General features: G+C 44.7%; 1 protein-coding gene across 2 annotated transcripts in view; it reads right to left on the bottom strand.

Annotated features, from left to right (window-relative positions):
* Positions 1-26816, bottom strand: part of CFH (complement factor H) — a 906401-nt gene that overhangs the window by 145941 nt on the left and 733644 nt on the right. For both annotated transcript variants that reach the window (XM_069737284.1, XM_069737285.1), the window contains exon 19: positions 7292-7474. In XM_069737284.1, the coding sequence (XP_069593385.1) occupies positions 7292-7474 (183 nt within the window). The remainder of the gene's footprint in view (positions 1-7291; positions 7475-26816) is intronic.

Genomic DNA, 26816 nt, shown 5'->3' with positions numbered 1-26816 from the left:
ATAAGAGGTGCATTCGCAGCCCGGGGTCCACCATGCAGAGATGGAACCTGCTGCTAAGTAATGGCGGACACAATATGGCAGTATAACGTGTTTACACATGGGTTATCTTCACCTGGTATGAAAAGGGAGACGAACCCTGTTGCTTCACAAGGCCGCTGAACCGCAGAGTGAGCACTAGGGCGTGGTCACAGAACTCTGCACCAAGGACTGGGGTAAGAGTCCCTCTATAGCACTAGTGCTCAGTGCCGCTACCATGGTGCCAGGGAAAAAAGTAACAAACATTTACCGCACTGGTGGACTCCACTAACCACCCTGTCTAGGGCCAGGAAGGCGCACTGATTGCGCACAGCGCCGCACTGGCAGTCGCCGCTGGATAGACACAGTAAGGATCGTGCTCTTGTGTTTGGAATGCACTGTCTGGCGCTAGATTACTTCATCATTCACGAGCAGTCAACAACTGTAGGGATAGGAATGATTCAGAGATTTCATCCATCGACAGGCATACATCCACACACACATACACGTTAGTAAGTCTAAACTAGCACATAGCGGTGCGGCCGTGCGACCATGCAAACCTTTTGTAGCGGAAGCTCTCTGGGACCTTCCCAGTGGTCCAAAAGGAGCCGCTACAGGACCTGAGCATGTGACCCCCGACCTCCAATGAGAGGGCATCCCTTGGGCATGCTCAGAAGAAGAAAAGCAGGACTTAGTCTTAGGGATGCCTGCTCGCCGCTGATCAGTACTGGTTACAATGACTGAACCTGGAAGGACAGCAGTAACCAGCCGCACAGTATTAATCTGAGCCAGACTCTGGGACTGATGTCTTTGCTGAGCAGGCTCCACAGTGGCTGGAGGAGAATGGGGGACCACAGCGGAGACAGTTCAAGATTCCCCCTGTGCAGCGGCGGGAACTCAACACCTAAAATTACCCCCCTCCTAGGGCCTCGCTATGCTTGAATGTAGCAATGAGCTGCAGAGCCCTATTGTGCTCAACAGGCTCCCAGGACCTGTTCTCTGGGCCATGACCCTTCCAATCCACCAAATAGAATTTTTTGCCACGTACCACCTTACAGCCCATGATGGCGTTTACCTCGTAATTGTCCGTGGAAGAGCCCTATGTCTGGGGAAAGAGTCTCTAGACCACTAGTCCTCGGCGCCGCTACCGCGGTGTCAGGGAAAAACTAACAAACATTTACTGCTCGAGAGTGTGTACAGCGCCGCACTGGCAGAAGCTACTAACCACCGTGTCTAGGGCCAGGAAAGTACACTGATTGCGCACAGCGCCACCCTGGAGGTCGCTGCTGGATAGATGCTGTAAGGATCATGCTCTTGTGTTTGGATAGCACTGTCTGGCGCTATATTACTTCATCATTTGCGAGCAGTCAACAACTCTAGGAATGGGAATGATTCGGAGCTTTCATCCATCGACAGGCATACATCAACACACGTTAGTAAGTCTATACAAGGAGAAATGATACTTCTTGGATAATGGTCGGACGCCTCTCACACAGCCAAAACAAATCTCCGCTTTGCACTGACGAGCGGCAGTACCCCAAAACACAGTGTCTGCAAATTCAGATTCTGGTTTGGCTATTATCCTAAGTCATGTGACAAGGCTCGTTAAAGGGTCAACATTGACTTGTAGGATTGCTACCTTCCAATAGGTGGCACTAGAGTTCTAGTTCTCTTCCTCTCTGAAGAGACAATTTGCATAATTAGCATAAATCTATACTAGCGCATGGCTGTTTTTATTCTCAGTCAAGATGGGCGCAGAGTGTACATTAATGTGAAAAAAATTAACTTTTTTGAATTTACCAAATGGCTGCAATGAAACAAAGAATGAAAAATTTATAGGGGTACGAACACTTTCAGTACACACTGTATATATGTGAAATATGTAACTGTGGATGATGGGCATATGTTTGTTTGATATGTACTTTAACCCCTTTACCCCCAAGGGTGGTTTGCACGTTAATGACCGGGCCAATTTTTACAATTCTGACCACTGTCCCTTTATGAGGTTATAACTCTGGAACGCTTCAATGGATCCTGGTGATTCTGACACTGTTTTCTCGTGACATATTGTACTTCATGACAATGGTAAAAATTATTTGATAGTACCTGCGTTTATTTGTGAAAAAAACGGATATTTGGCGAAAATTATGAAAATTTCGCAATTTTCCAACTTTGAATTTTTATGCAATTAAATCACAGAGATATGTCACACAAAATACTTAATAAATAACATTTCCCACATGTCTACTTTACATCAGCACAATTTTGGAAACAAAATTTTTTTTTGTTAGGGAGTTATAAGGGTTAAAAGTTGACCAGCAATTTCTCATTTCTACAACACCATTTTATTTTAGGGACCACATCTCATTTGAAGTCATTTTGAGGGGTCTATATGATAGAAAATACCCAAGTGTGACACCATTCTAAAAACTACACCCCTCAAGGTGCTCAAAACCATATTCAAGAAGTTTATTAACCCTTCTGGTGCTTCACAGGAATTTTTTGAATGTTTAAATAAAAATGAACATTTAACTTTTTTTCACAAAAAATTTAATTCAGCCCCAATTTGTTTTATTTTACCAAGGGTAACAGGAGAAAATGGACCCCAAACATTGTTGTACAATTTGTCCTGAGTATGCCAATACCCCACATGTGGGGGTAAACCACTGTTTGGGCGCATGGCAGAGCTCGGAAGCGAAGGAGTGCCATTTGACTTTCAATGCAAAATTGACTGGAATTGAGATGGGACGCCATGTTTCGTTTGGAGAGCCCCTGATGTGGCTAAACATTGAAACCCCCCACAAGTGACACCATTTTGGAAAGTAGACCCCCTAAGGAACTTATCTAGAGGTGTGGTGAGCACTTTGACCCAACAAGTGCTTCACAGAAGTTTATAATGTAGAACCGTAAAAATAAAAAATCATATTTTTTCACAAAAATTATCTTTTCGCCCCCAATTTTTTATTTTCCCAAGGGTAAGAGAAGAAATTGGACCCCAAAAGTTGTTGTACAATTTGTCCTGAGTACGCTGATAGCCCATATGTGGGGGTAAACCACTGTTTGGGCGGATGGGAGAGCTCGGAAGGGAAGGAGCGCCGTTTGACTTTTCAATGCAAAATTGACAGGAATTGAGATGGGACCTCATGTTGCGTTTGAAGAGCCACTGATGTGCCTAAACATTGAAACCCCCCACAAGTGACACCATTTTGGAAAGTAGACCCCCTAAGGAACTTATCTAGAGGTGTGGTGAGCACTTTGACCCACCAAGTGCTTCACAGAAGTTTATAATGTAGAACCGTAAAAATAAAAAATCATATTTTTTCACAAAAATTATCTTTTTGCCCCCAATTTTTTATTTTCCCAAGGGTAAGAGAAGAAATTGGACCCCAAAAGTTGTTGTACAATTTGTCCTGAGTACGCTGATACCCCATATGTGGGGGTAAACCACTGTTTGGGTGGATGGGAGAGCTCGGAAGCGAAGGAGCGCCGTTTGACTTTTCATAGCAAAATTGACAGGAATTGAGATGGGACGCCATGTTGCGTTTGAAGAGCCACTGATGTGCCTAAACATTGAAACCCCCCACAAATGACACCATTTTGGAAAGTAGACCCCCTAAGGAACTTATCTAGAGGTGTGGTGAGCACTTTGACCCACCAAGTGCTTCACAGAAGTTTATAATGCAGAGCCGTAAAAATAAAACAAAATTTTTTTCTCACAAAAATTATTTTTTTAGCCCCCAGTTTTGTATTTTCCTGAGGGTAACAGGAGAAATTGTACCCCAAGATTTGTTGCCCAATTTGTCCTGAGTGCGATGATACACCATATGTGGGGGGAACCACTGTTTGGGCACATGGGAGGGCTCAGAAGGGAAGGAGTGCCATTTGAATGCAGACTTAGATGGAATGGTCTGCAGGTGTCACATTGCATTTGCAGAGCCCCTAATGTACCTAAACAGTAGAAACCCCCCACAAGTGACACCATTTTGGAAAGTAGACCCCCTTAGGAACTTATCTAGATGTGTGCTGAGCGCTTTGACCCACCAAGGGCTTCACAGAAGTTTATAATGGAGAGCCGTAAAAATAAAACAAAAATTTTTTCCCACAAAAATTATTTTTTAGCCCCCAGTTTTGTATTTTCCCGAGGGTAACAGGAGAAATTCGACCCCACAATTTGTTGTCCTATTTGTCCTGAGTGCGCTGATACCCCATATGTGGGGGGGAACCACTGTTTGGGCGCATGGGAGGGCTCGGAAGGGAAGGAGCTCCATTTGGAATGAGGACTTAGATGGAATGGTCTGCAGGTGTCACATTGCATTTGCAGAGCCCCTAATGTACCTAAACAGTAGAAACCTCCCACAAGTGACACCATTTTGGAAACTAGACCCCCTAAGGAACTCATCTAGATGTGTTGTGATAGCTTTGAACCCCCAAGTGTTTCACTACAGTTTGTAACGCAGAGCCGTGAAAATTAAAAAAAAAAATCTTTCCCCCCAAAATTATTTTTTAGCCCCCAGTTTTGTATTTTCCCGAGGGTAAGAGGAGAAATTCGACCCCAAAAGTTGTTGTCCAATTTGTCCTGAGTACGCTGATACCCCGTATGTTGGGGGAAACCACCGTTTGAGCGCATGGCAGAGTTCGGAAGGGAAGGAGCGCCATTTGGAATGCAGACTTAGATGGAATGGTCTGCAGACGTCACATTGCGTTTGCAGAACCCCTAATGTACCTAAACAGTAGAAACCCCCCACAAGTGACCCCATATTGGAAACTAGACCCCCCAGGGAGCTAATCTAGATGTGTTGTGAGAACTTTGAACCCCCAAGTGTTTCACTACAGTTTATAACGCAGAGCCGTGAAAATAAAAAATCTTTTTTTTTCCCACAAAAAATATGTTTTAGCCCCGAGTTTTGTATTTTCCCAAGGGTAACAGGAGAAATTGGACCCCAAAAGTTGTTGTCCTATTTGTCCTGAGTACGCTGATACTCCATATGTTGGGGTAAACCCCTGTTTGGGCACACGGGAGAGCTCGGAAGGGAAGAAGCACTGTTTTACTTTTTCAACGCAGAATTGGCTGGAATTGAGATCGGACGCCATGTCGCGTTTGGAGAGCCCCTGATGTGCCTAAACAGTGGAAACCCCCCAATTATAACTGAAACCCTAATCCAAACACATCCCTAACCCTAATCCCAACAGTAACCCTAACCACACCTCTAACCCTGACACACCCCTAACCCTAATCCCAACCCTATTCCCAACCGTAAATGTAATCTAAACCCTAACTGTAACTTTAGCCCCAACCCAAACTGTAGCCCTAGCCCTAACCCTAGCCCTAACCCTAACCCTAGCCCTAGCCCTAACCCTAGCCCTAACCCTAGCCCTAACCCTAGCCCTAACCCTAGCCCTAACCCTAACCCTAGCCCTAACCCTAACCCTAGCCCTAACCCTAACCCTAGCCCTAACCCTAGCCCTAACCCTAACCCTAGCCCTAAACCTAACCCTAACCCTAGCCCTAACCCTAACCCTAGCCCTAATGGGAAAATGGAAATAAATACATTTTTTAAATTTTTCCCTAACTAAGGGGGTGATGAAGGGGGGTTTGATTTACTTTTATAGCGGGTTGTTTAGCGGATTTTTATGATTGGCAGCCGTCACACACTGAAAGACGCTTTTTATTGCAAAAAATATTTTTTGCGTTACCACATTTTGAGAGCTATAATTTTTCTATATTTTGGTCCACAGAGTCATGTGAAGTCTTGTTTTTTGCAGGACGAGTTGATGTTTTTATTGGTAACATTTTCGGGCACGTGACATTTTTTGATCGCTTTTTATTCCGATTTTTGTGAGGCAGAATGACCAAAAACCAGCTATTCATGAATTTCTTTTGGGGGAGGCGTTTATACCGTTCCGCGTTTGGTAAAATTGATGAAGCAGTTTTATTCTTCGGGTCAGTACGATTACAGCGATACCTCATTTATATCATTTTTTTATGTTTTGGCGCTTTTATACGATAAAAACTATTTTATAGAAAAAATAATTATTTTTGCATCACTTTATTCTCAGGACTATAACTTTTTTATTTTTTTGCTGATGATGCTGTATGGCGGCTCGTTTTTTGCGGGACAAGATGACGCTTTCAGCGGTACCATGGTTAGTTATATCTGTCTTTTTGATCGCGTGTTATTCCACTTTTTGTTCAGCAGTATGATAATAAAGCGTTGTTTTTTGCCTCGTTTTTTTTTTTTTTTTCTTACGGTGTTTACTGAAGGGGTTAACTAGTGGGCCAGTTTTATAGGTCGGGCCGTTACGGACGCGGTGATACTAAATATGTGTACTTTTATTGTTTTTTTTTTTTTATTTAGATAAAGAAATGTATTTATGGGAATAATATATATATTTTTTTTCATTATTTTGGAATATTTTTTTTTATTTTTTTTACACATTTGAAATTTTTTTTTTTTACTTTTTTACTTTGTCCCAGGGGGGGACATCACAGATCAGTGATCTGACAGTTTGCACAGCACTCTGTCAGATCACTGATCTGATAGGAGTGCAGGCTGCTTCACAGTGCCTGCTCTGAGCAGGCTCTGTGAAGCCACCTCCCTCCCTGCAAGACCCGGATCCGCGGCCATCTTGGATCCGGGGCTGGAGGGAGCAGGGAGGGAGGTGAGACCCTCGCAGCAACGCGATCACATCGCGTTGCTGCGGGGGGCTCAGGGAAGCCCGCAGGGAGCCCCCTCCCTGCGCGGTGCTTCCCTGTACCGCCGGCACATCGCGATCATCTTTGATCGCGGTGTGCCGGGGGTTAATGTGCCGGGGGCGGTCCGTGACCGCTCCTGGCACATAGTGCCGGATGTCAGCTGCGATAAACAGCTGACACCCGGCCGCGATCGGCGGCGCTCCCCCCGTGAGCGCTGCCGATCGCATATGACGTACTATTGCGTCCTTGGGAAGTAAAGCCCACCCCACATGGACGCAATAGTACGTCTAATGGCAGAAAGGGGTTAAATGCATGCAGAAATTGTGTAATGTGGCTAACAATTATAAGTGTAGGTAATGTGTGTAACAATGTATATATGCATGTTTAACATGCACATATGTACTGTTTTACATATGTATACTGTTTATATGCAATTGTACTAATATTTATTTTTACAAGAATATAGGAACAACATTCCCTCTGTGCATGCACTACTAACCTTACTACAAACCTTCTAGTAATATTATTTATTTGCCTTCATGCTGTTTCTGTATATTTTGTGATAAGTGATAATGAACATACCTAGACAAACTGGTGCGTCTCCCCAGACACCATTCATGCACTGCACATTCTTATTTCCTTTAAGAAGATAATAATTTTTGCATTTATATTCAACAACTTCACGAGTTTTATAGTTGTTTTTTCTAATATCCACTGTGTCTCCAAATTGTACAGTTGGGGGTGGACCACACTGATCTCCGATTTCTGAAAAAGAAAAACAATTAAGCAAATTAAATATGTGAATATATCACTGGTAAAACAAAATAAAAAGATGTATTGTCTGTTGTCTCCTCAGTGCCACAGAATTTACCTAAGCTTTACTAAATCTAACATCCCAAGTTCCGTGATAGACTAAAATATCTAATATTAATGCCTTCACCATGAAACCTGTTTTCACTTTCTTGACCTGTAAAAAGTTTGCAATTCTGACTACTGTCACTTTATTCAGTAATAACTTTAGAACTCTTGAAAACACCCCTGTGATTCTGAGTGTTTTTTCGTGACACATTACACTTTATGTTAGTGGTAAATTATGATCAATATGACTTGCACTTATTTATGAAAATATCAAACATTTTATAACATGTGAAAATTTCACAATTTTTAAACTAGGAATTTGTATGCCCTAAAATCATACAATTATACCACACAAAATAGTCACAAAATAGAATTGACCACATGTGTACTTTACGGGTACTTTCACACTGGCATTTTTTTTAATACATCGCAATGCGTCGTTTAGGGGGAAAAAGCATCCTGCAAAGTTGTTTGCAGGATGCGTTTTTGCCCCATAGATTAACATTAGCGACGCATTGACACACGTCGCAACCGTCGTGCAACGGTTGCGCCGTGCTGTGGTGGACCGCCGGGAGCAAAAAAATGTTTTTTGCTGCCGACGGACCGCTTTTTCCGACCGCGCATGCGCGGCTGGAACTCCGCCCCCACCTCCCAGCACCTCAAAATGGGGCAGCGGATGCACCAGAGAAATGCATCCGCTGCACCCGTTGTGCAGCGCATCAAACGCTAGCGTCGGAATCTCAGCCCGACACAATGCTACGGGCCGAATCCGACGCTAGTGTGAAAGTAGCCTAAATCAGCATCATTTTTGAAAAATATATTTTTTTAGGAAATTAGAATGGATAAACGTTTATCAGTAGTTCTTTATTTTTCCAACAAAAGTTACAAAACCATTTTTTAGTGACCAAATCACATTTGAAGTGACTTTGAGGGGCCTATGTTACACAAAATGCCCCAAAGTAACATTTAAAAACTGCACCCCTCAAAATGCTCAAAACCATATTCAAGAAATGTATTAATAGTGATGACGAATAGTATAATATTTGTATCTGGGAAAATCGTTTCAAATAATTTCTATTATTCGTGTATTCGCACCGAATAACATATCGAATGAAAGTCAATGGGAAAGCCGAATATTTTTCTGCTGGACCCAACAACCAGGTCTGGTGGCATGGAAAAAAAGCTGAAATGGATGAAAAAGTGCTAAAACTAAATGGGAACGGCATGGAGAAGATGCCCACTTGTCTTTCTGACTCACATATTGTATCTGGGAACAATGTTGTCAGACTATTGCGCCGGTTTTCCGTACTTATAAGAAGACATACCAAAGCAACCAAATTTTGTTTTTTAAAGGAAAAAAATGCTAAGAAACATTTTTCCTTCATAATTACATGTTTATAACACAAAATAAAAATAATATAAAAAATAAACAAAAAGTTATACCTCCCCTTTAGCATATGTTCACATGGAGTGTTTTGGCTTTAGTTTTTCCTTCTACATTTGTGAGGGCTCTCACTCCTACATTTGGGAGGTCCCTCCCTCATTCAATATTGTTAGGTAGATAGTGGAATACATATTCCCTAGCACTTTACAGTGGCAGCAAAATCATGCACATTTAAATTTTGGGCTTTACCCGCCACCACCACCACGTCCACCACCATGTCACTATGCTGCCCTCGCTTCGCATTTTCAGAGGGCTAGCAGATGCTGTGAAACCTGAGTTTTGTGAGCTCCACAGTTCATTTTGCCACAGGATGCCAATGGAGCCACTGTCATAGCGGGTGAAGCCGCTGTAAGGTGAATATAACACAGGAGTTAGGTGAGCTGTATTACCAATGTCAGGAAATTGGATTCTACCCGACACCAAAAGCATTAGAATTAAATTCTGAATACAGTGTATGCAAATGAGGGCCTGTATTGTGGTCAGTTTGTCAGGCCTGAAATCCATGTCAGGAACATGTATAAGCCTCATTTTACTTTGAAGCAGCAGGAAAGAGACAGGAGTGCCATTGACCATTCTGCACAAGCCTACGGACTTCTGGGAACTACCCAACCAGCCAGAATGTAGCTTTGCATGGTTTTGAGCAACAACGAAGTAATTACGGGATAAGTCCCAAAGAGTATAGAAGTCTGTGGAGTGTATTACTCAGGTGACAGGCAGTGCTGCATAGCAATGACCATGTTACATTATGTGTAAAGCTGTTGCCTAAATAGGTCTGTGGAGTGTATTAGCTCAGTATCTTAGACGTGATTAAAATGTACAGAAACTAGCAAATACCACACCACCATGTTCTTTTTTTTACCAAAAATTTAGAAAATGTAAAGGAAGCAACAGTTAAATAAAGAGACACAAGTCTCATTTAGGAGCCAGGATAAGCCAGGAATGGTCTTTGTCCAGCACCAGACAATGTAAAGTGCTAACGAATATGTATGCCCTATCTAACAAACAATTTGGGAAGTGACATATATGCTGACAAGGGAGAACTAAACACTGCGCTACGACCAAAATGTGGACTTGCTTGCTGAATGTTCTTACTGTATGTGCAACTGCATGTTGTGGGCAAGAGACTAGCAAGAGACTACAGCGCCTGCTTCCTGGACAGCAGATTGGGAAGGCTGTAACACAGGGGAGGGGCCAGTGCAGTAGCGCACCTACCGGGGGGCAGAGGGTGAGGTCGCCCAGGGCCCCATGCTCTGAGGGGGCACACCCAGAGCTAAGCTACTGTAACTCTATTTGCGCATGCAGCACACTGATACAGTTACATTCTGAGTCAGAGCAGGGAGAATCGATCTCCCTGCTCTGCCGCCCAGCCGCTATGGGGCCCCTGAGCAGGCAGAGGGGCCCCAGTGCCAGCAGTGGGCCCCCCGCCCGTCATCCCATCATCCTTCTGTCAGCATCTGACATCACCAACGCCGGCATTGACAGAGGGCGCGATGACGTCACTAACCGGAGCCTGCTGTAAGGAGATGAGCAGGCACTCAGAGCTACAGAGGAACCAGGAAGAAGTGTGGAGATTACAGTGAAGGGGCCATCATACAGTGTTGGAGCCATCAAACAGTTTGGGGGCTACTAAGGGGGCAGTATACTGTGTGGGTGGTACTATACATGGAGGGGGCATTATACTGTGTATAAGAGAGCATCATGCTGTTTATAGGGGAGCTGTACAGGGGGAGACTCTGGACATTATTAAATGTAAAGTGGGCACTTGTTATAGGGGAACTCAGGTTACTGTGACTATCAAAGGGGCACACAGGGCATTATTACTTTCGAGGGGCAAAATGTGGGCACTGATTTCTAGGGCACTTGCACCCTGCATTACTATATTATAGAAGGTTGCTTTAGAATTTAGGAGGCACATAGTAACACACAGCAGGTGCAATAATAGGGACGCATACAGCAGCAGCGGCTCAGTATTGGGATATCAGCAGGATGAGGAGTTTGTGCAGGTTGGGGATAGATGGTGATGGGGCTGGAATATGAGAAGTGAAATTTGTCTTTGTTGTATTCTCTGCAGCCGAGTCGTGGCTGGAAGAAGTTGTCATGTCGGTCTTGGCCAGATGGAAAAGATGGGAAAAATGAACAATTCCATCAGTTAGATCATCAGCTGTAAGTCATTATCTGTAACTGTACTGTGATCTCTTATATGTTCTGTAGGACTGACCATATGGCGGTAATATCCATGTTGGTCTTTATATAGAGATTATCTTCAGTAACAGTGTGGTCATCTGCTGAGGTTCTCCTCCACTATTAAGGTGCGTCACCCAGTTGTATTCAAGGTTACCTGATTAGGGGCCCGCTCAGAAGCTTCGCCCCCCTGGACAAAGACACTAGCTATGCCTCTGGGCCAGTGGTTTCATTCTCAGACATAGATTTTGTACCCAGGCATTCCGCTCACCACCTGGGTGGGTGCATATGTCATTAGTATATGGCGAATGCTAACAGAGGTATTATGTCGAATTTCCCTTTATAAAGGAAAGTGTTGGCAAGATGTTCGAACTAACAGCACATATATAGAGCATACTCATATTATTATTTGGTGTAAGGCTGGAACCTGAAGAAGTGTGCAGATAATATTAATGCATTGATGTTCCACAATGTCCAAGTGCAGACACAAAAAAACATCAGGCTCCCAGACACATGTTTCACCACAAAACAAGCGGCAGACACCGCATTCCAGATGGATACCACTGCCATACCTGGGTAGGGACATCAGTCCGGTCCACCTATTGGATCCGCACAGGATCTTCATCTCCATATGTACACTGAAGAAGGTCAACATCACTGACCAAAACGTTTGTACAAGTGGCTGCCAATAAAATACTTACAATTTACTAAAGTTGAGTACCAAAGTTTATTCTATATATTTCTGGTTAGGTGGACCTTCCCTGTTACTGCGTTGGCCAGGGCACTGCTGTTATTGTGTAACACATGCCTCTGTATTGCAGAGACGGCACATTGGGAAAAATAGTGGCAGCTGGGAATCAAGAACCGTGAGGCTGCCACCACCAAGAGGACACAGAAAGACTCAGTTCCCACAAGCCAAATTGGCAACATTTCCAGGGCTAGCAATCTGACAATGTGAACATTTAGCATTTGGGCCTGTGGGTGAATGGATATTTCTGCTTCCTGTGTAAAGTCTGGGGCAAGGAGAACTGAACGCTGCTCTAGGACAACGAACTGGATGTGGTTGCTGACTGTTGTGTCTGGCATCAGTGCCTGACAGCTATCACTAAAAGTGTGATCACAAAATTACCCAATGATCTCACAATGGTACTCTATAAAATATATAATCTTTATTAAACATTTATTAAATAACATTAAAAAGACATATGAATCACTACTAATAAAGGGTGCAAATCCTCAACAAAAAGAGGGACTATATAGCCTGAGTGGCACCACTAAACCAGGCCCAACATACAGTATGAACAAAAAAATAACATCATGCTGTAAGATACAGGGTAGTAAGGGTCAACCTATATGGTCTGTCTTAACATGGAATCCTCTGAGACTCTCAATATCATTGCCCATGCATACTAAAATATCCCCAGTGGGAAGTATGAGGACCCATGTCACAATAACCCCCTATCAAATGTAAAAGATCTAACAGTTTGTATAAGCCGGTATATTACCTAAGAGGTAAACCTGGTGTGTGCTCCTCGGCGGTAGATACCTTTACGAAAATGGTTGCCAGTGAAATTGAGGATATGAAATCCAAACCCAATCAGTTCCGTGTGGACAATCTCACGAGAGAGGAGAGAGTGGCATTGGGAGAATTAAAGAGTTGGGATGACGTTGTCTTCAAAATTGCAGACAAAGGGGGCAACGTTGTCATATGGCCTAACCATATGTACGAAGCCCAGGCAAAAAAACTACTATCTAACAGCAGTGAATATAAAACTCTTGCCTATAACCCTATGGTAGGGTTCAAGGAGGAATTAATAGATATTCTTACGAATGCAGTAGAGGGCAATGTCATCCCAAAGAAACTCCTGGACACGTATATTAAGTTACATCCAAGATTGGCGACTTTTTATCTAGTACCCAAGGTCCACAAAAACCCGGAGGATCCTCCGGGTAGACCAATTGTGGCGGCAAACGAAGGGCTGTGTGAGATTATCTGCAATATAGTGGAATATTATCTGAAACCACTAGTTATACAACTACCGTCATATATCAGGGACACCACTGCTGCCCTGGGACATCTAGAGGGCATACAACTCAATGACGACATGATCTTTGTCACGGCCGATGTGGAGGCCTTGTACTCCAGTATTAGGCATACAGACGGTCTACAAGCAGTGGGAAAATATCTTTCCCAGAGCAATATTGACAATGAAACATCTGAGTTCATTTTAGAACTATTAAAATTTATTCTCACACACAACGCCTTCATGTTTGCAGGGAAGGTGTACCTACAATTACAGGGTACTGCGATGGGGGCCTCATGTGCCCCCTCGTACGCCAATCTTTTTATGGGTGCTTGGGAGAGGTCCATCTTTCAGGAAAACGAGATTGAGGGTATGAAGCGGGTCCATAATTGGATTCGCTTCATTGATGATATTTTGTTCATCTGGGAGGGCCCAGTGAACGAACTAGAAGCCCTTATGAGTTACTTAAATCAAAATGATAGGAACATCAGATTGACGTATAAGTACGGATGAAAAATTGAATTTTTGGATCTGCTTATTTCATCATCCACAGAGGGACATTTGTCTACTACTGTATTCCGCAAATCCACCGCAACCAATTCTTTATTGCACGCATCATCACTACATCCCAAAACAACAACAAATAGTATTCCGATTGGTCAATTTCTTCGGATCAAAAGGATCTGCTCGGAGGAAGAACAGTTTGAAGAACAGGCCAAATTATTAAGGGGCAGATTCCAGGACAGAGGCTATAATCGGCGTGTCATTCAAAGGGGGTATTGGAGGGCAAAAAACACCCCAAGACAACATCTACTATATAAAAACCAGTTGCCAACAACAAATAAAGAGCAGGATAATCAGGTAAGATTTATTACTAATTTCAGCACAGAATGGGATGGTCTACGTGAAATAGTACAAAAAAATTGGAAAATCTTATTCACGGACCCTATTCTGAAAAAGATCTTACCTGAACAACCGTCCCTGGTAGCAAGGAGGGCACCTAGTTTGAAGGACATGCTGGTGCATAGCACGTATGATCCCAAGAGGAAGGCTAACAAAGATAAGATCACCAATAGGAGGGGTTTCTTTCCGTGTGGCATCTGCAAGGGCTGCGCCAATATGAAAAAAAGTACCACCTTTAAAAACCATGATGACTCACGAACCTTCGAGATTAGAATGAACATCACATGCTCAACCAAGGGCATCATATATCATGCTGAATGCCCCTGTGGGAAGGTTTATATTGGTATGACGAGCCGTGAGTTCAAAATCAGGGTGCGGGAGCACTGTTTGGATTTCGAGAAGGCAAAAACGGCCATTGATGATGCCACATTGAAGACCCTCCCTAGACATTTTAAACGGTACCATCAATGCAATTCTAGACTGTTGACCTTTAAAGGAATAGATAAGGTGGAGTTGGGACCCAGAGGGGGTGATGTAGGCAAAAGACTGGCCAAAAAAGAATGCCAGTGGATCTATCGTCTAGGAACATTGGTGCCTCAGGGCTTAAATGAGAGCTTTGGTTTTAGTGCATATCTATAATTAGGTGAAGAAGAAGATAGGCAGGGGGGTTTAGTATATACCGCGCGGTGTTTATTTACACGAGGTATTTGTTTTTATTTAAGTTTGTCGGTTCTTTTATTCTTTTTAACTTTTATGTTTTACTGCTATTTGATTTAGATCGCTATTCTTGACTACCGTTTTGAGTGGTGGAGCATGGAGGGCTGTCTTGGTACTAGGAAATAAAAAGTTCCGTAACCATCAAAGAAAAGCGGCATTAACGTCCAAGGACAGAGAGACAGGATCAAGATCAAGATGGGGATTCCTCGGAAGAGGAGGGGGTTTGGAGGAAGTTTATTGATCTGTATTTCATATGCGTGTTTTGGCCATTGGTGACTTGTATATCGTGAGGGGTTCATGTATGTATTTTGTATTTTTTATGTATTTTTTATGTGCCTCCCCCCCTTTTTTATACTGAATAATTGTGTATGGGGATTTTTTTGCCCTCCACGTTATGATATACAGGATATTTATATATCTATGGTATTGTATGTATAATATATATTTTGATATAAGATTCTAGGTATTCTTATGTAGATCGACTGTATATATGTGAAAAGAAGAGGCTGTGCCCGAGTTATATTGTTTATTTACCATCAGAGATAGGGGGTCTCTAGAGTTGGAGACTCTCCAGTAGGCACTATAGTATATATATATACAGGAAAAACAATTACATCAGTTTTTATATATAGACATTTATAATGTACATCTTCCCCCCCCCCCCCCTCTGTTTTTGGTCAGGATGAGCGCATGATCCGATGGGGGACTGGCGGTGAGGTCGGCTAGCGGACCATTGGATGACGGAGGTGTGGGTCGGACTAGGACGACCGCACACTCCTGATTCCCGGTCCGTGATCGGACTCACCACTTTGGCTGGGGCTGCTCATCTGATCATGCGCCACTTGGTCCTGCCGCATTAACACAGGCGTTCCGTACGGCGCCCAGCTTAAACGAGATTTCCGGTTTCCGTACAGTTGCGTGGAACCTGGGCGCTTGTACGGTACTTACGCTGTATATATCACTTCCGGTCTCCGTACAAGAGGCGGAAATGGTTATGACTCGGACACACAGCGGTGACTCATCTACCACACATCCCTCCACACAGCTGTAGAAAATCCCACCGCTACGATTGTCCAATAGACGGTAGGCTCATGCATATATATACCGGCTTACCCCCTGCCCTGACACGCCTCCAGAAGTAGCTACGGCGAAACGCGCGTCGGGGCAGAGGGACGCCGAGGAGCACACACCAGGTTTACCTCTTAGGTAATATACCGGCTTATACAAACTGTTAGATCTTTTACATTTGATAGGGGGTTATTGTGACATGGGTCCTCATACTTCCCACTGGGGATATTTTAGTATGCATGGGCAATGATATTGAGAGTCTCAGAGGATTCCATGTTAAGACAGACCATATAGGTTGACCCTTACTACCCTGTATCTTACAGCATGATGTTATTTTTTTGTTCATACTGTATGTTGGGCCTGGTTTAGTGGTGCCACTCAGGCTATATAGTCCCTCTTTTTGTTGAGGATTTGCACCCTTTATTAGTAGTGATTCATATGTCTTTTTAATGTTATTTAATAAATGTTTAATAAAGATTATATATTTTATAGAGTACCATTGTGAGATCATTGGGTAATTTTGTGATCACACTTTTAGTGATAGCTGTTTTGGTTTTGGTACCAGTTGCCCCCTAGTGGGGGGGAAGCAACACTTGGTTATTGAAGAGCAAATAGATGTGAAAACATCAGTGCCTGACAGCAGATTGGAAAGGCTGTAACACAGGGGAATGGGCAGTGGTTTCACCCTCAGACACAGATTTTGTACCCAGGCGTTCCGCCCACCTACTGGGGTGCTTGTCTGCCATGTGATTCTGCATTCTGATAGGACTAAACAACAAATGGCAGGGTGCTGTTATGGCTGGTAATTCAGTACCACAATGGACATAGTGGTCAGTGCACATACAGTGACCTGGCAATAACCCAAAAAATAAGAACGAGCTCTGAGATGTGGGAACTCTGTTGACCGCAATCCCTAATCCTCTCCAACACAACTAGAGGCAGCCGTGGATTGCGCCTAACGCTGCCCATGCAACTCGGCACGGCCTGAGAAACTAGCTAGCCTGAAGATGGAAAATAAGCCTACCTTGCCTCAGAGAAATACCCCAAAGGAAAAGGCAGCCCCCACATATCATGACTGTGAGTTAAGATGAAAAGACAAACGTAGAGATGAAATAGATTTAGCAAAGTGAGGCCCAACTTCCTGAACAGAGCGAGGATAGAAAAGGCAACTTTGCGGTCAACACAAAACCCTACAAAATCCACGCAAAGGGGGCAAAAAGACCCTCCGTACCGACCTAACGGCACGGAGGTACACCCTCTGCGTCCCAGAGCTTCCAGCTAGCAGAAAAAACAAATAGACAAGCTGGAATAGAAAAAACAGCAAACAAATAGCAAAGAGGAACTTAGCTATGCAGATCAGCAGGCCACAGGAACACTCCAGGAGGAAACAGGTCCAACACTAGAACATTGACTGGAAGCAAGGATCCAAGCACCAGGTGGAGTTAAATAGGGTAGCACCTAACGACTTCACCATATCACCTGAGGAAGGAAACTCAGAAGCCGCAGTACCACTTTTCTCCACCAACGGAAGATCACAGAGAGAATCAGCCGAAGTACCACTTGTGACCACAAGAGGGAGCTCTGCCACAGAATTCACAACAGGGTGCACCACAGTATATATTTCAAATGCAATTATAATAATCACATGGTGTTACTAATGCATAGAAAGGAGGAGCAATAACTGGAGGACTGTGTCAGTGCCGGCAGTAACAGCGGTGACGTCACCGCTGTGCTCTGCTTTACAGCCGGCACTGACAGTCAGTGCAGGGAAGCTCTTGGCCGGAGTGCGTGCACTAGCAGCGCTCTTGCCAAAAGCAGTTTTAACCCTGTGGATGCCGGGGGACGTGACAGACATCAGAATGTGAGTATGTACTGTTTTTTTTTTTTTACTTTTACAATGGTAACCAGGGTAAATATCGGGTTACTAAGCACGGCCCTGCACTTAGTAACCCGATATTTACCCTGGTTACAAGTGAACACATCGCTGGATCGGCGTCACACACGCCGATCCAGTGATGACAGCGGGTGATCAGCGACCAAAAAAAGGCCCTGATCATTCCCCAGCGACCAACGATCTCCCAGCAGGGGCCTGATCGTTGGTCGCTGTCACACAACGATATCGTTAGCGGGATCGTTGCTACGTCACAAAAAGCGTGACATTGCAACCATATCCTTAACGATATCGTTATGTGTGAAGGTACCTTAAGACTATAGAGATAATGGCAGCAGGGAGCTGCATGCTGATAGTGCACAGGTTGGCAGTGGTCTTGCCTCTTCTCAGCTTTGTATGGCAAATACTGCAAATTACAGTTGTATTGTCTGAAGGACTTTCAGAAAAAACTGCCATACAAGGGAACAACGCACCCTTGGCCTATTATCTTGCTGAGTGGGGGGCTCTGTCGAACAGTTTACCCATGTCTCCTTCTGGTCAAGCCACTACATCTTCTTGCCTGTCTTCTTGCTATGGATCCATCCCTCTCTGCACTGTTATGCTCGCTATGTCTGCCTCTGTGCCTTGTTGTATCAGTCGTCTGTCTCATCATCGACCACGTCATCTTTAAAATTCATTAATCTGTTCCTCCTTCTGAGTTGCGATTTTACCTGACCTGATGGCAACTGTGCACCATGATTATCATCCACCCCTTGAAACATGAATTCAGCTTCCTCAACTTGGCTTCCTTCCGACCGTGGGTGCTCAAATGTTTGGGCATCACTGCACTCCACCTCCTCATGACTCTCTTTAATGGTGCATGGTAATAGGCCAGAATAATTACAAGGGAAGGTAAACAGTTCCTCAGAGTGGCAAGGGAAGTCTTCGTGGTGCTGCTTGTCAACACCCCGGAGTCTCTGTCTGACATTAAACTCACAGCATCCTTGCACTTGTCTGGGTTTGACAGTGGTGTAGCATGCAGACCGAATTTTGAAAGGAAGCTAGAACGAGATAAAGTCGCCTTCAGATCTGTCACATGGCCTTGGCGGGCACCACCACATCCACATCCCCTTTCCTTAACATCACCCTTTCCCATATTGAATGTGTTATACTGTAAAGAAAAAATTTCCTGGCTTTATATTTCACAAGTACTCTCACAGAGGTGTTATGTATGAATTCCCTGTATCTAGCAATGGGTGGCTAATTTTAGCTATCAGCTTTATTACACATGCCAGCAGCAGACTAAGGAATATTACTGGTAAATAGAAACGTTTGCGTATCCCAGCAGGCTTTGCGCCATTTGCAGAGCTGCTAAATAAATCTATGATATTTCAGCAATAGGCAAGGAATATTAGTTAGCTCTAAAAAATGTTTAATATATGCTGGCAATGAGGAATATTATTTAGCTGCATAAAAAAGTGGTTTAGTATATGCTGGTACCCAGGAATATTGTTTAGCTCTAAAACAATTGTTTGGTACGTGCCGGTACTGGGGAATATTATTTTGCTATAAAAAAAGTTGTTTTGCATAGTATGGTACTGATATGAATCCCTGCCTCTCTCCGTACTTCCACAATGTGTTCCTACAGTATACACAAAGCAACCTAACAGAGATCTGCAGCACGTACTTGGAATACTAATACGCTGCCTGTCTCTCCCTCTTCCTCATATTAAATATTTCCCTGTGCTATCTCAACCTAACAGAGAATTAATCTTCACCCTAAGTAGCTCTTAAAATAGCTTTTTTTACTCAGAAACTTTCCCTATATGCTGATTTTACTCTCCCTACGCTCACACTATGCTCTCAATACACTGTTCCCACATGTAATGTGCGCGAGATGGCACTGGCAGGGCTTAAATATCCCCCAATGATGCTGAAAGATCAGCCAATCACAGCAATGCCTCAACAAACATGGCGACAGCATTACTGTCATTGGCAAGCAAGCACCGCATGTTCATTGGCTGCAAATAAAGCACCAAACATGCTGGGCGGGTCACTGGAATATACCGAGGTAAATATCTAATTTCTCGCCGAGTAACAAGTAGCCCAAATAGCGTACTATTCGTGCAAGTAACGAATATTGCTGAATGTATTCACTAAAACTACACTACTCAGAAAAATAAAGGAAACACTAAAATAAACTGTCCACTTATGAAGAAACACTGTTTGACAATCAATTTCACATGCTGTTGTGCAAATGGAATAGACAACAGATGGAAATTACTGGCAATTATCAAGACACACTCAATAAAGGAGTAGTTCTGCGGGTGGGGACCACAGACCACATCTCAGTACCAATGCTTTCTGGCTGATTTTTTGGTCACTTAAATGTTGGTTGTGCTTTGACACTTGTGGTAGCATGAGACGGACTCTACAACCCACACAAGTGGCTCAGGTAGTGCAGCTCATCCAGGATGGCACATCAATATGAGTTGTGGCAAGAAGGTTTGCTGTGTCTGTCAGTGTAGTGTCCAGAGGCTGGAGGCACTACCATGAGACAGGCCAGTACACCAGGAGACGTGGAGGTGGCTGGAGGAGGGCAACAACCCAGCAGAAGGACCGCTACCTCAGCCTTTGTGCAAGGAGGAACAGGAGGAGCACTGCCAGAGCCCTGCGAAATGACTTCCAGCAGGCCACAAATGTGCATGTGTCTGCAGAGTTAGAAACCAAATCCATGAGGATGGTCTGAGTGCCCGACGTCTACAGATGGGGGTTGTGCTCACAGCCCAACACCGTGCAGGACGCTTGGCATTTGTTAGAGAACACCAGGATTGGCAAATTCGCCACTGGCGCCCTGTGTGCTTCACAGATGAAAGCAAGTTCACACTGAGCACATGTGTGACTGATGTGACAGTCTGGAGATGCCATGGAGAGCAATCTGCTGCTTGCAGAATCCTTCAGTATGACTGGTTTGGCAGTGGGTCAGTAATGGTGTGGGGTGGCATTTCTTTGGAGGGCCACACAGCCCTCCATGTGCTTGCCAGAGGTAGCTGTTGTGAATTCTGTGGCAGAGCTCCCTCCTGTCGTCACAAGTGGTACTTCGGCTGGTTCTCTCTGTGAGCTTCTCTTGGTGGGGGAAAGTGGTACTGCGGCTTCTGAGTTTCCTTCCTCAGGTGATGTGGTGAAGTCGTTAGGTGCTGCTCTATTTAACTCCACCTAGTGCTTTGATCCTGGCCTCCAGTCAATGTTCTAGTATTTGACCTGTTTCCTCCTGGATCGTTCCTGTGGCCTGCTGCTCTGCATAGCTAAGTTACTCTTTGCTATTTGTTTGCTGTTTTTTTCTGTCCAGCTTGTCAATTTGTTTTTTTCTGCTTGCTGGAAGCTCTGGGACGCAGAGGGTGTACCTCCGTGCCGTTAGTTCGGTACGGAGGGTCTTTTTGCCCCCTTTGCGTGGTTTTTGTAGGGTTTTGTGTTGACCGCAAAGTTACCTTTCCTATCCTCGCTCTGTTCAGAAAGTTGGGCCTCACTTTGCTAAATCTATTTCATCTCTACGTTTGTCTTTTCATCTTAACTCACAGTCATTATATGTGGGGGCTGCCTTTTCCTTTGTGGTATTTCTCTGAGGCAAGGTAGGCTTATTTTCTATCTTCAGGCTAGCTAGTTTCTCAGGCCGTGCCGAGTTGCATAGGGAGCGTTAGGCGCAATCCACGGCTGCCTTTAGTGTGGTTTGAGAGGATTAGGGATTGCGGTCAACAGAGTTCCCACGTCTCAGAGCTCGTTCTTGTTTTTTGGGTTATTGCCAGGTCACTGTATGTGCGCTGACCTCTATGTCCATTGTGGTACTGAATTACCTTTCATAACAGGTAGCCTGGCTGCCATTAGGTACCGAGATGAGATCCTCAGACCCCTTGTGAGACCAAATGCTGGTGCGGTTGGCCCTGGGTTCCTCCTAATGCAGGACAATGCCATGTGGCTGGAGTGTGTCAGCAGTTCCTGCAAGATGAAAGCATTGAAGCAAATGACTGGCCCACCCATTCCCCAGACCGGAATCCGATTGAAAATATCTGGGACATCATGTCTCGCACCATCCACCAACATCATGTTGCACCACAGACTGTCCAGGAGTTGTGGATGCTTTAGTCCATGTCTGGGAGGAGATCCCTCAGGAGACCATCCGCCGCCTCATCAGGAGCATGCCCAGGCATTGTAGGGAGAGCATATAGGCACGTGGAGGCCACACACACTACTGCGCATCATTTCCTTTTCTTGAGGCATTTCCACTGAAGTTGGATAAGCCTGTTACTTAAGTTTCCACTTTGATTTTGAGCATCATTCCAACTCAAGACCTCCGTGGTATATTAGTTGTGATTTATGTTGATCATTTTTAGGTTTTATTGTTCTCAACACATTCCACTATGTAATGAATAAAGATTTACAATTGGAATATTTCATTCAGTGATAGCTAGGATGTGGGATTTTAGTGTTCCCTTTATTTTTTTGAGCAATGTATTTATTGATCCTTCAGGTGCTTCCCAGAAATTAAAGCAAACTAGAAGAAAAAAAAATGAACATTCTTATTTTTCACGCAAAAATGTTGCTTTACGATTTCATTTCCAGAATGGCAACCGGAGAAAAATGACCACTTAATTTGTTGTGCAATTTCTCCTGAGTACAATGATATGTGGTGGAATACTAATGTTTGAGCACATGGCAAGTCTTTGAAGAGAAGGAGCATCATTTGACTTACACAGAGCAAAATTGGCTAGAATAGAGAGCGCACTCTATGTCGCATTTGCAGAGCACCTGATATGCCTAAACAGTGGAAAATCCCCACAAGTGAAACCATTTTGGAAACGATGTTCCTCAAGTAATGTATCCTATATGTTTGGTGAGCACCTTGAATACATAGGTGCTTCACATAATTTTATAACATTGAGCCGTGAAAATAAAAAAATACATTTTTGCCCACAAAAATCTTGCTTTCACCCCAACTGTTTAATTTTCACAAGAGAAACAAAAGAAAGTGGACTGTAGAATTTGTTGAATTTCTCCAGAGTAAAATGTTACACCATATGGTGGAAAACTTCTGTTTGTTGAAAGGGTTGTTGAGGACATAATAATTGAGGACTCATCGCAATATAAGATTGGTTGGAGTTCAACACTCTCACAATCAGTTAATACTGCTCCAGTAGTGGCCTGAATTAATTCTACGTCCACTCTGGGTTTCGGGACATTGTTGGGTGCATTTGATCGGGATATATGCACCCATCAGTGTGCACTGTCAGGATAGATCCCAAAACAATCATCCACCATACGGACCCACTGTATTTTGACTTAGATCGCATTGTATTTATCTATTTTCTGTGTCATTCGGCATAGGAAATTGCAGCTGTTGCATTTTTCTACGTATACAGTTACATAAGTGAATGTCGGCCAAACAGAGGCTGGAAGAACACACTCTTCCATGGCCGTAGTGACATTACAGTATCCATATGAAAAACTTTCTAGACTGTGAGGCACTGACTGCTCTTTCATGTGAGGGTCACTGTATGTTTCTCCCAGGATGCTCACGGAGGCGTATCGAGGCCAGCTGTGATTGCAATGCAGACTAAAGTGAGTATAGGTCTTGGACATACTGATTGTCTAGGGCAAATTTAGGGAAAACCTGCTCTGGGCTTTTTTGTTTTGAAACAGACTGCAGGATGGTAGCCGTGCAGTCCATTTCATTCCGGGCTGGGCTTTCCATGTGGCTGAAGGCCACAGATTCAAGTTAAAAACCCTGCAGTATAGGGTTTGGGTGTGTCAGGTTCAAAATCAGTGTCAGTCTGTTGTTGGCAGGAGTACAGAGCAGGAGGCTCTGCAGAGCTGCACACTGTGTGAGGCCACCTAGGCCAGTGGAGCCAAACGGTCAAGGCAGCTGAAAAGCCTGGCACCCACAGTGTATACAGCGGTGCATTAGTCCACAGCAACTAGTCTCAAGAGGTGGACTGGCGTGTTTAGTGACTGTAATCCAAAGGACATGTGCCCGACTGCGAACCGGAGGTGGACTGTCTTGTTCCCAGCTGTGAACCGGAGGTGGACTGTCCTGTTTCCTAGCTGCAATCCAAAGGATATCATGTGCTGTGTTTTTGTGAGTTGAACATTAAAGAGAAGTTTTGCTTTGAACTTTGCTGGGTCACTGCCTCATCATTACATAATGTGCTACTGCTGCACTACATATCGTAAAAAGAATGTGGGAAGTGTGAACTGAGGCATACCCCAAAGCATGCTGCATGTCGGTAAGCAAGTCTGCTGGAGAAATGGAGGAGCTTTTGGAACAGTTGGTTCCCAGTCAGCAGCAGCAGGAGCTGCAGTTCCAACAGCAGCAAGAGGTGCAGCAGTAACAAAAGGCACTACAATTGAAGTGGCAGAAGTATCAGTGAGAGGCGATGCAGTTCCAGCGGCAGCAGCGAGAGGCACTGCAGCAGCATAAGGAGCTACAGTTACACGGGTGCAAAGAGGAGACCCCTAAGGTGAGGGGCGATCAGTGGTGTAAAGAGGAGACCCCTAAGGTGAGGAGCGATCAGCAGTAGGGTTGAGCGAAACGGGTTGGCAATTTTCAGAAGTCGCCGACTTTTGGCAAAGTCGGGTTTCATGAAACCCGACCCCTGTGTGGGGTCGGCCATGAAGTCGGCGATCTTCTGAATCTGGAATCGGAATTCCGATACCGATTCCCGATATGTTTAAGATATCGGGAATTGGTATCGGAATTCAGATTTAAGTGTAAAATAAAGAATTAAAATAAAAAATATCGCTATACTTATCCTCTGACGCGCCCTGGTACTTCGAATCAGCGCTTCCAGGACCTGCGGTGACGTCGCGGTGACGTCGCGGCTTGTGATTGGTCGCGCGACCGCCCATGTGACCGCTCGCGCGACCGATCAGAAGCCGTGACGTCACCGCCACGTTACCGAAGGTCCTGGAAGCGCTGATTCGAAGGAAGGAAGGCTGCCGGAAAGAAGCAGGGCGCGTCCGAGGGTGAGTATATTCCTATTAGGTATATACTCATCCACGGACGCGCCCTGCTTCTTTCCGGCAGCCTTCCTTCCTTCGAATCAGCGCTTCCAGGACCTTCGGTGATGTCGCGGTGACGTCACGGCTTCTGATTGGTCGCGCGACCAATCATAAGCCGCGACGTCACCGCAGGTCCTGGAAGCGCTGATTCCAAGGAAGGAAGGTTCCTGGTTAGTACCAGGGCGCGTCAGAGGGTAAGTATAGCGATATTTTTTATTTTAATTCTTTATTTTACACTTAAATATGGATCGCAGGGCCTGAAGGAGAGTTTCCTCTCCTTCAGACCCTGGGAACCATTGGAAACCCAATGCACTGCATTGGGTTTCGAGTTTCGGCCGACCCCGACTTTTTTATAGGATCGGCCGATTTCACTCGATCCAAATTTTGAAAAAGTCGGGTTTCGTGAAACCCAACCCGATCCTATAAAAGTAAAAGTCGCTCAACACTAATCAGCAGTGTCAAGAAGAGACCCTGAAGTTAAGGGGTGATCAGTCTGTGTACTAGTGGTCCTTTTCAGTGATTCGTCCTGCGAGGTCTCAGGCATATCTCTTATTGCAGTTGGTGAAGGAATGGCTCCAGCCTGAGACTTTGACCCTGGCCCAGACGGTAGAGATGGTGGTAGTTGACTGGCTTGTGAGGGCTCTGCCGCTCATCATGCAGTGTTGGGTGGGTCAAGGGGACCCGGGCACTTTGGACCAGCTGATAAGCTTGATTGAGCGGTACACAGCCTCTCAGGACTTGGTGCTGGAGCATGGGAAAAGTACACAAACCACTATTGGGGCTAACCACCATCGATCCCTTGATGAGGGGGTAACCTGAAGTGAGGGTGCTAAAAGTTCTGTTTTCCCTATACCGGCTCCAAGGTATAATTGGGCCACAGTGATTAAGTGTTGGCGGTGCCGAGGGCCCAGATATGTGGCTGTCAACTGCCCCCTGGTGTCTGAGCCCATGGACTGAAGGTATGCTCGCCAGGTGTCTATGCATGCCCAGCCAGTGTGTACCACTCACACTTAAAATCTGTGCCACTGAATCCCACCCCCCCGCTTCCTTTTCTGGGGCACTTTGGAATGCCCGCTCCGTCTGCAACAAGCTCCACGTGAACCACTATCTCTTTACTTTCAGCAACCTTTCAGCAAGGCGGAGGAGTGTGTTTCCTTCTTTCTAAAACTGCTCCTTCAACCCTATCCAACCCCCACCCTCCCTTATCCTCCCTTTCGAGGTTCACTCTGTCCTTATCTACTCTCCCTCTAATCTCGAAATGGCTGTCATATACCGACCACCGGTCTCAGCCACTGTCTTCATTGACCAATTCTCCACCTGGCTTCTTCACTTTCTCTCTGCTGACATACCCACCATCATAATGGATGACTTTAATATCTCGACTGACACCCGCCATCCAGGAGCCTCCAAGCTCCTGGCCCTTACCTTATCCTTTGGACATACTCAGTGATCTTCCATAGCCACCCACACCGATGGACATACACTAGACCTCATCTTCACCCTCCTATGTTCCTTATCTAATCTAACAACCTCTCCTTTCCCCCTCTCTGACCACCATCTACTCACCTTCTCATCCTCATTTAACTCTCTCCTTCACAACTGCCCTGACCAAAATTAATACTGACATACTCACAGCCAAAGCTAACAGACAGTTCTCCATCCTGCTCCTTCTCAATCTGTTTTCTGCTTTCGACACAGTCGACCACTGCCTACTGCTATAGATTCTTTCGTCCCTTGGCATCAAAGGCCTTGCCCTGTCCTGGATTGCCTAATACTTTTCCGACTGCACATTTAGCGTTTGCCACACCCAAACAACCTCCTCATCCCACCCTCTCTCTGTTGGAGTCCATCAAGACTCTGTCCTAGGACCCCTACTTTTTTCCATCTATACCCTTGGCCTAGGACAACTCATAAAGTCCCATGGCTTCCAGTACCACCTGTATGCGGACGACACTCAGATCTACCTTTCTGGCCCAGATGTCACCTTTC

Source organism: Ranitomeya imitator, chromosome 8 (genome assembly GCF_032444005.1).
Source record: "Ranitomeya imitator isolate aRanImi1 chromosome 8, aRanImi1.pri, whole genome shotgun sequence".
Taxonomy (NCBI): domain Eukaryota; kingdom Metazoa; phylum Chordata; class Amphibia; order Anura; family Dendrobatidae; genus Ranitomeya; species Ranitomeya imitator.
The sequence above is the reverse complement of the archived record's forward strand: the minus strand, read 5'-3'. Positions and strand labels throughout refer to the sequence as shown.